The following is a 14,561-nucleotide window of genomic DNA, read 5'->3' on the forward strand; positions in this document are numbered from 1 at the left end:
CAAAGTACTTCTTAAGATGTTTTTCTGCCCTTGGGGTACTCCTTGCTGTCACTCTCAGATGAGAACGTCCATCGGCAGAGAGCTGGCTTCTGCACACTGGCCATCTGCGTCCTCACACACGGCAGGTGCGGTGTGTTGGTTTCAGTGTGGACCGGGCGTCCTCCTCTTCACCCCTTCTCTGTGTTTGTGGGGAGCAGGGCATGGGGCATCTTCCACGCACATTTCTCTTTTTTAAGCTTCTGTGGTCTCTTCCATGGGACTCAAATGAAGGAGAGGCGCGTGTCTGTGCGCGCTCAGGCCCACACGCACACATGGGCACACCCACAAGGTGCTTCAATCCGTAAGCTTCCTTCATCCGTCTGCAGCCCCCCCTTCCTTTACTGCCCAAAGTCGGGGCCCAGTGGGAGTCTTCTCCGGGGTGGCAGGTGCAGATGGTGGCAGGGCGAGGGCCCAAGTCCCAGCAGTAGCAGACACAGGCAGAGAGACAGACGAAGATGGGCACCGGGCACTGTGCTCAGGGGGCTGACTGCCTGTCCCCTGGAGAACTGGGGACAGACAGATCGCACCAGAGATTGGAAACAAGAGAGGCACGGCCGGGGGCGGAGGGGTGGTGGCGGGGAGCAGAAGCAGGCGAGAGAAAAGAGGCAAAGCAAAGAGGGGTAAAGGGGAAAGAAGTAAATTAGTAGCCTTGATCTTTGACCTCCCCAGACTGAGGACGGGGTGTAGGTGGGGACACACATAGCAGGACACACATTTTCCCAATACCGTCTTTTTTTTCCTGGCAGTGTCGACTTATCCATGAGGCACAAGAGACCCAATGCTTAGGGGTCACCACACTTTCAGGGGCCCAGGAAAATGGTTTAATTTTAGTTTCTTTCAAAATCAGAAGGAAAAAATATGAATATGATAATAACGGGCATATAAAAGTGTGTCCAGACTGGATTATAGACATCTTTATAACACAGTTGTCAACTATCATGTTTAATGTATATTTTTTTAATGGAGGAAAAGGCCCATGAAAGCCACAACACAGCCCTCACGCACCGACCCCACAGGTCTCCATGATTTCCCTGCTTTGGGTTGTTCTTTTAATTTCAGCTGTTCTTGTTAGCCATCATTTGAATTTATCACCTAATTATTCATTTTAAACGTATGTGTGTGTTCAGGGTGGCTCTTCACACATTCCCTCCCTGGGCCGCGCAATGCTTTCTCGGTGTTTTCGCTGTGCTCCTCTCTGGGCCAAGCGCGGTGGGCCCCTCTTCAGAGCAGCCTCGCTGGAGAGCTGCAGGCTGGGTGGAATATTCTGAAGTCCCGAAGGCTGATGATGGGCCATGCTGAGGGCTGCTTAGATCTGGAGCCACCAGCGGCACGTGACCCGCAGGTGACACATTGTGCATGCAGGAGTGGGGACCCAGTGGAGCCCGAGATAGGGAGCAGGGGGTGGGGAGGGGCAGATCAGGGGGCATTCTGATTTCTCTCTTACACTGTTCAGTAATTCAGCAGCTCGAAGTGCAGGGTCATTACTGATCACCCATAAGGCCTGATTTATGCCATCAGAGGGGATTTTCCTTTTTCTTTTTTGCTTTCTATTTGTACGAGTTCTGAGTAGGAAAAAGTACAGAGGGATCATAAAGATTAAACCTCAGCATTAAGTGAGGAATTCTGGAATAATTTCTCCCCCTTCTTTAATGTTTGTTTCAGATCGATGTCAAAGGATGTGGAAAACTCAGTAAGTTAATTATTTGTGCTTAATAGTTGCCTCTGTATATTCTGAAAATAATTTTTATCTCTTTATGTACAAATTATGATAATACCTACAATTTTAAGCTTAGACTTAAGCCAGAGAAATAATCTAGAGGAGAAAGTGGACTCAGAGAAGGGAAGGGGGAATTGGAGACAGGGAAGGACTGTGTCAGCCCAGCTATTATGCTCAACGTGGTGGCTAATCTGACACGTCGACTCGACAGGGTTCCGGTCAAACACTACTAGCTGTTTGGTCAAATGCAGGTCTAGATGTTGCTGTGAGGGATTTTTTTAGGTGTGTTAACACTTAAATCAGTAGACTTTGAGTCAAGCAGATTACCCACCCCACAGAGGTGGGCCTCATCCAATCAGTTGAAGGCCTGAGAAGAAAAATTAAGGTCTCTGAAGAGGAAGGAATTCTGCCTCCAGATGGCCTTTGGATCAAGACGAAATCAACCCCTGGTGGAATTTCCAGCCTGCAGCCCTGCCCTGTGGACTTCAGACTTCCCAGCCCCACAATCACGTGACCCAATTCCTTAAACTCAATCTCCCCCATTTCCTCTATGTATACATACAACACACACACATGTATCCCCACCTCTTAGGTGGATATCCCTATATCGAGATATCACATGCGTGTGTCTTCCTGTGTGGACACAGATATGCAGATGTCACACGTGTGGTATGCGTATTTTATGTATGTGTTCTGCACACACACACGCACCTGTCTCTGGAGAGCCCTGACCGACACGTTCTACTTGGCTGTCTTGCCAAGCCCATGGCTAAGAGCACAGTCTCTGGAGTCGGCCCGCCTGGGACTGCATTCGGCCCCTGCTCCTTACTAGCTGTGTGATCTTGGTCGAGTTCATTCCTTTTCCCGGACCTCAGTCTTCCCATCGAATGGGGATAAAGACAGTACCCACCCCGGGGGGGGGGCAGTCCCTAGCTCAGTGTCTGGCACACAGCAGTCCTCCGCGCACGGCCCTGCCGCCCCCCGCCCCCCGCGTCTGTAGGTGGGGGTGTCCCTGTGCACGTGCCGCCCGCCCCCTCCTCACCGGCTGCCGGAGGCGGGCTCTCGGTGGCGGCGGCGGTGGCAGCCAGGCCTGGTGGCTATACCGCTGTACACACTGTGCTGACGGTGAACTCCGCCTCCGTGGCCATGATGTCTGTGGGCTGGATGTTGCGGTCGTACATTGGGTTCTCGAATGTGGCCCGAACGTTCGTGTTCTCATGGCCAGCATAGCCATTGAACGGAACTTTGGGTCTTCTCCTGGGAATAAGACGGCGAGTGACCAAGACAAAGAGGGGGGGCTCGGGGTCTGAAGGGGGAGAGGGAGGGGGCGGGAGCTTGTTCTTCCTTTCACAAGGCCCCGGGAAGGCTGTGTGTGTGGGGGGGTTGGGGTCAGGGATGGGGCCCGACCCCCTCCTGCGCCCCCCATACCTGTGCTTGTAGAGATAAAGCACAAAGCCCGCGATGATGAGGGCGATGAAAGGCACCAGGATTGCGGCTGCCACCGAGCTGCTGTTGGAAGCGAAGTGGCGGCCGATGGACTCGGGGTCGGACTCCAGCAGCCTGAGGTCTGCAAGGTCACAGAGCAGAAACTTTAGGTCACAGAGACGTGATGTGTGAGGGGACAACCCCGGGGCGGTGTGGCCGCGGGTGGGGAGGTCCTCTCCTGCAGCCCAGACACCGTGCCAGCTGCCTTCCCCCCCACTCAAGACAGTCCCCCGGGAGAAGACGCCCCACATGGGCTGGGCAGGTCACACGCAGAGGACCGTGTTCAGTCCCGGGGAAGGCAGTCTGCGAGAGAACCTAAAACCGTGTCACAGCTTCAAAGGGAGCCGCCTTCAGAAGTTTTGAAACTTCTCTTGGCCATAGAAGCATTTAATCAGATAAAACCTTATGAGGAAGCCAAAATACAAAACAGGTGTGGGTGGGCCTGCTGGGGTGGTCGTGGGAGGGGAGGTGTGAGCTGCCTCGGGCGGGTCTCCCCTCCTCCGCTGTGGCCCTCCTGGCACAAGGCTGGGAGGGCTCAGGGGAGCACAGGGAGACACCCGGCCCGCTAAGTGGCCCACCTCACCCCGGGTGGAGGCTCCAAGAGGGGACAGGTCTGCCTCGGGGGACAGGGAGTCAGTTGTGAAGCCAGAATGAGAACCCTAGCCTGTGTCAGGCTGAGGGGCCAGGGGACCTGTCTTCAAGTACTTGAAGGGCTGCTGTAGGGAAGAGAGAGAGATCTTACTCCATGCTCCGCACAAGGGCGAGCTAAGAACTCCTCCGGGGGAGGAGAGTGGGAATGACAGGGAAGCAGATTTCCACGAAGACAAGGAGAAGCTTCCCGAAGGTCAGAGCTGCAAGACAATGCAGGCAGGGCCCCTGGCATGGTGGTGTCAGCACTCAGGTGCATAGAGCTGACTCTGGCGCACCCATGACTGCCTCCTGTCTCCCCTCCCACCGCCTTGGAGAAACCAGGTACCCTCCCCCGACCAGAGTCTGAGGCTCTGGGTCAAGGTCCGTCTCTGAAGGGAGGAGACTCGATGCCCATGACTGCGGCAGGCAGGGTAAATTTGCCAGAGAAGAGCCACCTACCGGGACTGCTCGGGGAGAAAAAGGACAGTGTGAACAAAGGCACCCTTGAGAACCCCACATCTGCATGGGGGTGTCCGTGTGGTGCCCAAGGGCTGGTGGCTGGTGTTGCTGGGGGCTGTATCTGAGACCCAACCTCCCGTAAGCTGGGGCTCTCGACTCCAGGCCTGGCCATGAAACTGTTTGGCAAAGGTTGAGTGTATTAAGTGTATGTGCTTGTTTCTGGGGACGTATTCCATAGCCCTTATCAGAATCTCAAAGGCGTCCATGACCCTCAAATGGTCAAGAACCCCAGGATTTGGCTGTGAACTTCACTCCTCTCCCCCTGGCCCCAGTACACAAGTGTCTCCCTTCCAGGGGACAAATGCTAGTTATAGTTACCAAGTCTTTGAAAGCCGAACTGCCCAAAGCCTTGGCCCTTGACCGAGCCTTGGTAGATGAAGGTGCCTCCTGGGGACTCCGAGGAGACCTGTGAAGGTGAGGGCAGAGGCCGTGAGATGGGGGCATGCCAGGCAGAGTCACACGCCCTCCCGGCGTGTGCGGGCAGACTCTGTTGTCGCCCCGGGACTGCAGTGCCGGGGGTGGGGCGGGCGCCCCGTGTGCTCGTAGGAGGCGGGGAGGAGCTTCATGGTCTACTGGTCCAATCCCTTCATCTGTGGGGGCCTCTCACTTGTCAGGTGTGAGTTACAACAGTACCTGTGCGCAGGGTGGCGGTGAGGCCTGCGCGAGCTCCCGCAGAGAGGGCACTGAGGACACTTCTGGGCCTAGAGAACTGTTAGCCGTTATCACCGTGGTGAAAACGACTCAAGGGCCGCTGGAACCCCCGAGCCATGATTCAAGTGTACCCAGCAGACTGAACACACTTTGGACGGTTCATCACAGTTCCAACAGCTACTAACTGGAGGAGGCAGTTGGGGATGGAAGTCTTCTTGGCTCATCCGTCTGGTCCCGGCGGATGTGCCCTGACTCCTCAGCTCTCTGCTACTCTGGCCACCGTGACCTCCCTCCTTCCCACCCTTCCACGTCCAGCATCAACAATCCGGGACAGGGAAGCCACAGATGTGACACGTGACACTATGCGCAGTTCCCCTCCCGTGAAATTGGCAGGGACGGGCAGACGAGCATCCATATGGATCTGCGTTCTGCCTTAGGAATGCCCTAGAATGTGGTAAGGCTTTCCCACAAGGGAAGGCAAGAAAGCCGTATCTTCTCCCCTGTGTCTTGGTCTCTCAGGCTGTGCTAAGTCATCTGTAATCACATCCTCAAATGTGAGCGGATATTTGAAATAGTCTCCGGGGACCCACTGCCTTGTCCCATATCCTGGCACACGCCATTACTCCAGCTTGCTCGAGTTCACTCTTACACCACTGTTCGGGTTCCTTGCTTCCTGCTCGAACATCAGAAGCTACTCCGCATCACTCAGATGTGCCGGCCCTCCGGACACTCAGCCTCCTAGCCCCTTTATCTGTTCCTTTACCCACTTCACTAGCAGATGAGGACTCCCCTGATCCCAGTCCTGGCCCCCAAGAAAACCTCCCAAGTTTTCATGTCGATCCTACGCATTTCCACTCTCTTCTTCCCCCTTCCCTGCCTGTGATCTGGGAATCAACGACGGGGCAAGGGCATAGGGAGGTCAAGGACTGAGATTTTGCCGTACTTACGTGCCCATCTAAAGCCCAGTGACCGTCTTTGAACTTGTTCACAAAGATCTCCACAGGCCCTGTAATCTGGTAAACCTGGAGCAGGAGATGGAAATCTTCTTTCTTGTAAATTCCTGGGAAAAGGGAGTTCAGAGAATACACGAAAGATCTGGACAAATCTGCAAACCCACATTTGCGTGTATGTGGAATTTCGTGTGTCGATGTTGATGTAAACATTGTGCGCATGACCTCCAGGAGGTAAGCGTAGTGTTGCCTGTCAGTCTGTGTGGGCTGTGAGGGCACACAAGAATGTGTGCGTGTGTGTTACAGACAAGTGGGTTTGACCTGTGTTTGTGACCCTTCAAAGACACGCACACGTCAGAATAAAGCGAATATGATTCTGCATACGTTAATGTGTCCGTTAGCGTATTTCGCGGGTGCCGGAGTGCACGAGGCATGTACGTGGGCTTCTGAGAATGTCTTTTCAACTCTGCCTTAGAGCAAATGAGTGAACCTGTTGTTTTTGTGTGCGCTCCCACGAATGAGTGGGCATGATTGTATGTGGGCCGCGTATTAATGTCTACATCCGTTCACTCATGCATTCCTTTGTCCATCTCTTCCAGAAATGTTTGCTTTCTGAGAGATTTAGTTTTCCTGATTATAAAAAGATGGAAAATTGGGGGAATTTTGGGAAATGCAGAGATGCAGGAAGAAAAAAGAAATCATTTCTGATATCACTAAGAAATAGTCACTGTTAACCTTTTGGTGGAATTATTTCCAAATTTCTTTCTTTTTTTTTAAGATTTTATTTATTCGAGAGAGAGAGTGCATGAGTGGGGGGAGCTGCAGAAGGACAGGGGGAAGCAGACTCCCTGCTGAGCAGGGAGCCTGATGCGGGGGCTCAGTCCCAGGACCTTAGGATCATGACCTGAGCCTAAGGCAGACGCTTAACCGACTGAGCCACAGTCACCCCCCAGTTTTCTTTCTTATGAATATAATATTTCCTTTAAAAACTGGAGTCACATTGTAAATGCACTATGGTAGGTCCATTTGCCCCCAAACGGACACACTATTTTATCTAGCAGATGTGTTATAATTAATATATCCATTTTGTTGTTTTTGGACAATTTTCTCTTTCCAGTTTTTATGTAATACAAATAGCCCTGTAATGTGAACATCCTTTATTCAGGAATGTTTGACTCCCTCCATAGCTATTTTTTATGATAAAAATTCTTAGAAATAGAATTAAATGGGTTCAATAATTTTCAGGGATCTTGACACAACCTGCCAAAGTGCTTTCTAGAACTGTACTATTTGACACTTTGACCACCAAGTGCATCAGTGCCTTCACTGGACCGTGACCAGCATTAACGTTTATCACTTTAAAAAAAAATCTTAGTGCGTAAGTGGAAAATGACATTTTCTGTTTATTCTTAGCTTTTTGATTACTACTGAAAAATATTTTTTCTTTTGTTAATTGACTGTATTTTGGCTTCTGGGAATTTTCTGTCCCTATTTTTGGTTCTGTTTTAGGGATTTCAGTCTCTTTTCTCTTTATTTAAGTCTTTTTCTGTTCAAGTTATTAATGTTTGTCATCTAACCATTTCCTTTTAGTCCCTGGTGATTTTATCATGCAAACAAAGATGAACAGACACTTTCTCCTCCTCCTGCCCATCAGACAAGTCCCTCCCCCAGGACATAAGGTTCCAGTGACAGTAGACTTGTCCTTGTAGAGGGCGTGTGCCCGCCCACTGCCCATGCCTACCACACCCAGGCTTTCAGAGGGGTGGTCTGCTCCTTACCAGCCAAGTGCACCTCCACGCCACTGTGGTCAATCATGGTGGCATTGACCTTGCTGTTGACAACTTGGAATCCAGTCACTCTGAGCATGGCCGGCTGCTTCTTCCCCTGGTACTCATAGGCCCCTTTCCATAGGGAGTTCTTGGCAAAAACATCCCCAGGAACTGGAGGAATTGAGAAACAGATGTGAGAAGGACTGAGGCCACCTGGTGGCTGATTCCAGTTCACTCACTGAGATTGTTTTCCCCAAAGCTTCACGCGGGAGAGGATGGTGGAGTGCTCTGGTCCTCTTGTGATCCAAAATGGACCTTGAACTGAATATGCTGCCAACTCTAGTTTCCTTCTTATATAACACACATGCTAATGTGGTAAATAAAAGCATAAAGTTCAAAAAAGGATATGACAGTCTATAATAATTTTGCATTGGTTGGGCCACACCTGTAGTTATGTGCCCAGGTCTGGACATCGCATTTTGAAAGAGACAATACCTGTGTTAAAAAAGTAACAATTTCCAGGAAGTTCCCTGGGCAGGACCTGCGTTTCTGTGTCTATATGACTACACACTGGCCAGTCCTGTGCTAGGGGGATTGTGGTAAACAATGGCTCCAGAGCTCGAAGCTCTGGATGTGTTTCTGGAAGGCTTTGGACTCTTCTGGATGAGGTTTCTGTTTCCTTCAGGCTCACTTCCTCTTGACATTTGTCAGGGGTGGGTAGTGGGTGGAGGAATCTGTTTGGCTCTGTAGACAGTTTTCATACCCTTTCACTGAGTACTCGGAAAGTCGTGTGCATGTTTCTGGGTAACTAGGTAAAGGAATCCACACCAGTTTCTTGAACTGAAGATCTGGATCGTACCTACCAGAAGCTTGGGTGAGTGGTGGCTCCCGGGCAGTGTTGATGGGTCTCCCACTAGGCCGGACCTCTGCTGGGGAAAGAGAATGGAAGAACACAGGTTCAGCCTCTGGTCTACACTCTATTGGAAAAAATAATGGCCACTTCTCGGACACTAGGTCAATGGGTTCTTTGAGATCTTGCTTTAGACTTATCCTCTTAGCTTGGGAGTAGATACTTTGATGGTCTGGTGATGCTATGGACTGACCCCTCTCGGAATAATAAAACAGAGAGAGTTAAAAGGAAACCCATTTTATCAATTATAGTCATTGACATGTGAAAGAATTAGGATGCAGGTAGATATGGGATTCTTTATTACTGCATTAAATAACAGGATCTAGTAGCAGGTCCAGTCACTACTGTATCCTTGAAGTAGCCAGGAGCATAAGCAATATTTCATGATATCAGTAACAACTGTAATATAATATGAAAATCTTGGCAATTTTTATTGGTGACAAAGTCATAGGTATCGTCAACACTGCTGTGGGTTTGTGTCTACCTTTCAACTTAAAGGAGGTGCTAAATTTCGGTAAGAGATAAAGGACAACAAAGCTGTCTCTTTTGCCACCCTTGTACCTAGATCTACCGAATACCCTTACTGATGACTCTCGGTTAAAAAGCCCTGTCCCACTCTGCTTTCCTCCCGGATGCCTGGCACAAAGGACGACCTTCCACCAATCAAAAGTGAACTCTTTGAGGCCTGGTTGGGAGTTGAGTGGCGTGGTGCCTTCCCTTGGAGTGATGATGTTAAGACTGAGAAGCCTGCAACAGCTGCCCCGTCTCCCACCACGAACCACAATTCTCTGGCATCCACACCGGCGTCCCTCCCAACCCAGGAGATGCTCAAGGAGGAGCACGAGGGGGCTGTACTGGGGGTGCCCCAGGGCTTGGCTCCTCGGGCAACCACCACGATCAACATCTACAGCAAGACCTCCATGTCCGATCACATCATCTGGTCCCTGTTCAACACAGTCTGGGCTTCCGGGCATTCGCCTACTCTGTGAAGCCTAGGGAGTGGAAGATGGCAGGCGACGTGACTGGGTCCCTGGCCTATGTCTCTGCCTCCAAGTGCCTGAACATCCGGGCCCTGGTCTTGGGTCTCCTTCTGATCGTTGCGTTCACCATTACTTTTACCACTGGCGTGCCGATGATTCTCGAAGCACTTTCAGAGATCATAAAAGGTAACGGAGGCTACTAGCAGCTGCCCATGGCCTGAGGCTGTCATCCCTCTCACAGCAGTTTCTATACACTTCAGTCTACAGCTGAATTCAATCAGGCACTTGTGCGTGGGGAGCAAAAAGACCGAGAAGCCCTCACAGGCAAAGTCACAGGCTCTGGGCCTGAGCGTTCAGGTCCCAGCGGTGCTACATCATGATGTGTGACCTGGACCAGTCACCTTATCCCTCAGAGTATCTATTGCCTCATTGGAAACATGGGAAAATACTGAAACATACCTCACAGGCCTGCGCTGAATAAATGAGGTTATGAACATGAGGTGACAGTCGGCCAGAGTTCATGTCTTTTCTTCTTTTGCACAGAAACAACGGAAATAACTGCCTCGTCACCAAGGAGGGGCAGACTCTCCCTGCTATCTCCTTGAGGAGGCTAGAGTTTGAGCACCATCCTTCCGACTCCAGACGGCAGCTTATGTACAGAAGGTTGTGGAGAAATTTCCCACAGTGACTCAGTCAAGTACTTGTATGATGAAAATTACTGTCTTAGGTTTTATAAGATGAAGGGAGTAAGAGGGAGAAAGCTTATGGGCCAGGAGCTGTGCTAGGCCATGTTATTCACATTATTTCATTTACTCCTGCTCTCAAAACTTTGAGGTCCAGATTACTGTCTCCATTTTATAGAAGAGAAACTCGTTAAGAGGCAGAGAAGTGAAGAGGCTTGCCAAAGACCACACAGTAAGGGGCTGAATTGAAATTCAACTTCATCTGAAGCATTTTGTATTTTTATACACAAGTACATAATAGCATCAAAAACAATAAAACTTGACTAAATGTGACCAAGGAAGTGCAAGATGTGTAGAGTGAAAATGAGAAACCATCGTTAGAAGGAATTAGAGATCTAACTAAATGGAAAGACATCCCAGGCTCATGGACTGGAAGACTTAATACTGTTCCAACGGCAACACTCCCCAGACTGACGTACAGATTTACTGCAACCCCTGTCAGAATCCCAGCTGTTTTGCAGAATTTCACAATCCAATCCTAAAGTTCATACAGAAATAAAAGGGGCCCAGAAAAGCCAAAACAATCTTGAAAAGGAAGAAAAGGAGTGTGTAGGCTTTCCAGCTTCAGAACTTATTACAAAGCTATTGTAATCAGAACTGTGGTGATGTCACAGAGGCAGTCATACAGACCAGTGGATAAAGCTGAGGATCCAGACATGAGCTCACATGTTTACGGTCAGATGATCTTTGACAAGGGTGCCAAGAAAATTCAATGAACAGTGAAGAATAGTCTTTCCAACAAATGGAGCTGGGACAACTAGACATCCACATGCAAAAGAATGAATTTGGACCCCAAACAACTTCCCCTAACCCCCCACCCCCAAAATGAAAAAAGACCTAAATTTGGGAGCTAAAACTATAAAACTCTTAGAAAAAAACCACAGACGTAAGTTTTCATGACCCTGGATTTGGCAATGGTTTCTTAGGTATGATGTGAAAGCATGAATAAAGAAAATATAAATTGGAGTTCATTAATATGAAAGACTTTTGTGCTTAAAAGGATACCAAAAGAAGGTGAAAAGATCCAAACTCATCAAGTTGTACACATTAAATATGTGCATTTTTATATATCAATTATATCTCAATAAGGCTGTAAAAAAAAACTCCATTTGAAAAAAAATTTAACACAGGACTAAAATGGAGCTTGAAATGTGACAGTCTAATTTCATTTTAGGTGATGAGCGACATAAAGGAGAAAGTACTTGTAAATTTAAAAAAAAGAAAGTGAAAGACAATCCATAAAATGGGAGAAAATATGTGCAAATCTTGTATCTGGTAAGAGTCTTATAATCTAGATATATAAAGAACTCTTGAAGAGACTCTGGACCAAGATGGTGACATAGGAGGCTCCCAAATTCCCCTCCTGCCATGGACACACTGAGTGTGCATCTACACACGTTCAACAGCAGCAGTTCAAGCAGAAGAAAGGATCTAAATATAAAAACATACGAAACTGTAAAACTCACTGATACAGACAAATAGATGGTTAAATTCAGAATACTCTAATATTGTAATTGTGATCGGTAAATCAGTTATAACTCTAGTATAAAGATTAAAAAACAAAAGTGTTAAAAATCACTACAACTGCAGGAGCACCCGGGTGGCTCAGCTGGTTAAGCATCTGACTCTTGATCTCCACTCAGTTCTTGATCTTCGGGTCATGAGTTCAAGCCTTGCATTGGGCTCCATGCTGGGTGTGGAGCCTAATAAAAAAAAAAAACCCAACCCCAAACTAGAACTGCAATAATTTGTTAAGGAATACATGGTATTAAAAGATGTCAACTATTACATCAAAAACATAAAATGTAGGAAGGGAGTGTAAAAATGTAGAGCTTTTGCATGCACTCAGAGTTAAATGGTTATTTGCTTTATTTACTCATTATTTATTTATTATTTTTAAGTAGGCTCCACGCCCAGCACAGAGCCCAGTACAGGGCTTGAACTCATGACCCTGAGATCAAGACCAAGATCTGAGCCAAGACTAACAGTCAGACACTTAACTGACTGAGCCACCCAGGCGCCCAAGTTGTTATTGGCTTTAAAAAGACTGTCATAACTATAAGATGTTTTATGTAAGCCTCGTGGTAAACACAAGACAAAACCTTTAGTGGATGCGCAAAAGGTAAAGAGAAAGGAATCAAAACATACCACCACAGAGACTCGTCAAATCCCAAAGGAAGAGAGTAAGGAAAGAAGGAACTACAAAGCAGCCAGAAAAACAAGTAAGAAAATGGCAATAGGAGGGGCGCCTGGGTGGCACAGCGGTTAAGCGTCTGCCTTCGGCTCAGGGCGTGATCCCGGCATTATGGGATCGAGCCCCACATCAGACTCCTCTGCTATGAGCCTGCTTCTTCCTCTCCCACTCCCCCTGCTTGTGCTCCCTCTCTCGCTGGCTATCTCTATCTCTGTCGAATAAATAAATAAAATCTTAAAAAAAAAAAAAAAAAAGAAAATGGCAATAGGAAGTCCGTACTTATCAAAAACTACTTTAAATGTAAATGGACTAAATTCTCCAATCCAAACACAGAGAGTGGCTGAATGTACAAAACAAAACAACAAACAAACAAAAAAACCAGACCCAATGAATATGCTGCCTATGAGAGACTGACTTCAGTTTTAAGGACATAAAGCAGAAGGCAAAGTGAAGGAAAAAGATATTCTATGCAAATGGAGACCAAGAGAGAGCAGGGGAAGCTATGTTTACATCAGACAAAATAGGCTTTAAGCCAAAAACTACAACAAGAGACAAGGAAGGTCATTAGATAACGACAAGCGGTTAATTCATCATGAGGATATAACAGTTCTAAATATTTATCACCCAACATCAGCACACCTAAGTATAAAGCAAATATGAACAGATCTAGGCAGAGAAACAGACAGCAACACAGTAACAGTTGGGACTTCAATACCTTCCTTTCAACCACAGATCAATCATCCAGACAGCAAATCAATAAGGAAACACTGGGCCTAACCTACACAGTAGATCAGATTGATTTATTGGACACTTAGAGAACATTCCACCCAACGGCAGCTGAATACACATTCTTCTCAAGTGCCCGTGGAACATTCTCCAGGACAGATCATATGTTAGGCTACAAAACAATTCTTTTTTTTTTTTTTTAAGGTAAGTCTACCTTTTTTTTTTTTTTGAGAGAGAGATAGAGAGAGAGAGAAAGAGAGAGAGGAGAGAGACCATGCACACATATACTCTCTTTCAAATAAATAAATAAATAAATAACTCTTTAGCTCAGGCAGAAGGTAGCAAAATAAAACTTGGGATGGCCTCACTATGTACCTCTTTGGACTGCTCTGGTTTCATCTCCTAGAGGCTCAATGCCTCAGAAACTCAGAAGCAGGATCCAGCTCCTGGAAATCCTATTTCTTCCTTCTCTCTTGCTGTCTTCTGCTCAAGCTCAGCGGTCACCCATGACCTCCCACCCTGGAGAGGTTCGCCGAGTGGGCTCACTCACCCAGGCAGATGGGTGGTTTGCCTGTCCAGCTGCCATCGGCTTTGCAGGTGCGGTGCTCGGAGCCACCCTTGAGGGAGAAGCCCTCCTGGCAGGAGTAGAGGAGTGTGTAGCCCATGGAGGGCAAGTCCAGGGCCCCAACGTTGGCATGGGATGGTGTCTCTGGCTGCTTGCAGTGGTGGGCTGGACGAGAGGAAAGACAGTGTTGGACCTGGGGAGATTAGGGTCTTTAGGCGGCCTTTTGACTATTCCCATTCCTACATGGAATATCTCCTTCCTTTCTCCTCTAGGCCCCTTTCATGTCCAGCATCCCCTCCCCAAACCTCCCCTCCAACCTCAGCCTTGATGTCTAGATGTACAGCCAGGATGGACATTATGTGGATCCTGGCTTAGTCCCCCCTGGGCGCCTGCAGCACTCTTCCTGGGGGAAGAGGAGTAGTTATGGTCAAAAGCCTGAAATCTTTCATCCTGAGGGCTGACCTTGTAGCAGTTAGTTTTTGCTGCCACTGGAAAGTTCTTCCTTTTTTGCTAAGGCATAGGAATTGCTTTCAAATATCAGAAATGCTTTTGTGTGGAAATGGCTACCATGAGGCCCCAAGGGATAAGGACTACAAAGAAAGCAGTATTGGTCCCAGGGAGAAGTCACGAGCTCCCTGTCATTCAGAGCATTCGAGCATGTCCCAGGTGCCCAGCTGGGGGAG

At 48.3% G+C, this 14,561-nt stretch overlaps 1 protein-coding gene and 1 pseudogene across 1 annotated transcript in view; one reads left to right on the forward strand and one right to left on the reverse strand.

Moving 5' to 3' along the window:
* Nucleotides 1-2,773: 2,773 nt before the first annotated feature.
* Nucleotides 2,774-14,561, reverse strand: part of CSMD2 (CUB and Sushi multiple domains 2) — a 513,762-nt gene continuing 501,974 nt past the window's right edge. The window contains 7 exon segments of the mRNA XM_057305507.1: nt 2,774-3,013; nt 3,185-3,323; nt 4,709-4,796; nt 5,989-6,101; nt 7,770-7,931; nt 8,624-8,686; nt 13,864-14,043. Coding sequence (XP_057161490.1) covers nt 2,854-3,013; nt 3,185-3,323; nt 4,709-4,796; nt 5,989-6,101; nt 7,770-7,931; nt 8,624-8,686; nt 13,864-14,043 — 905 coding nt within the window. The 3' untranslated portion in view covers nt 2,774-2,853.
* Nucleotides 9,303-9,853, forward strand: LOC113268203 (interferon-induced transmembrane protein 3-like; annotated as a pseudogene).

Source organism: Ursus arctos, unplaced genomic scaffold (assembly GCF_023065955.2).
Source record: "Ursus arctos isolate Adak ecotype North America unplaced genomic scaffold, UrsArc2.0 scaffold_32, whole genome shotgun sequence".
Taxonomy (NCBI): domain Eukaryota; kingdom Metazoa; phylum Chordata; class Mammalia; order Carnivora; family Ursidae; genus Ursus; species Ursus arctos.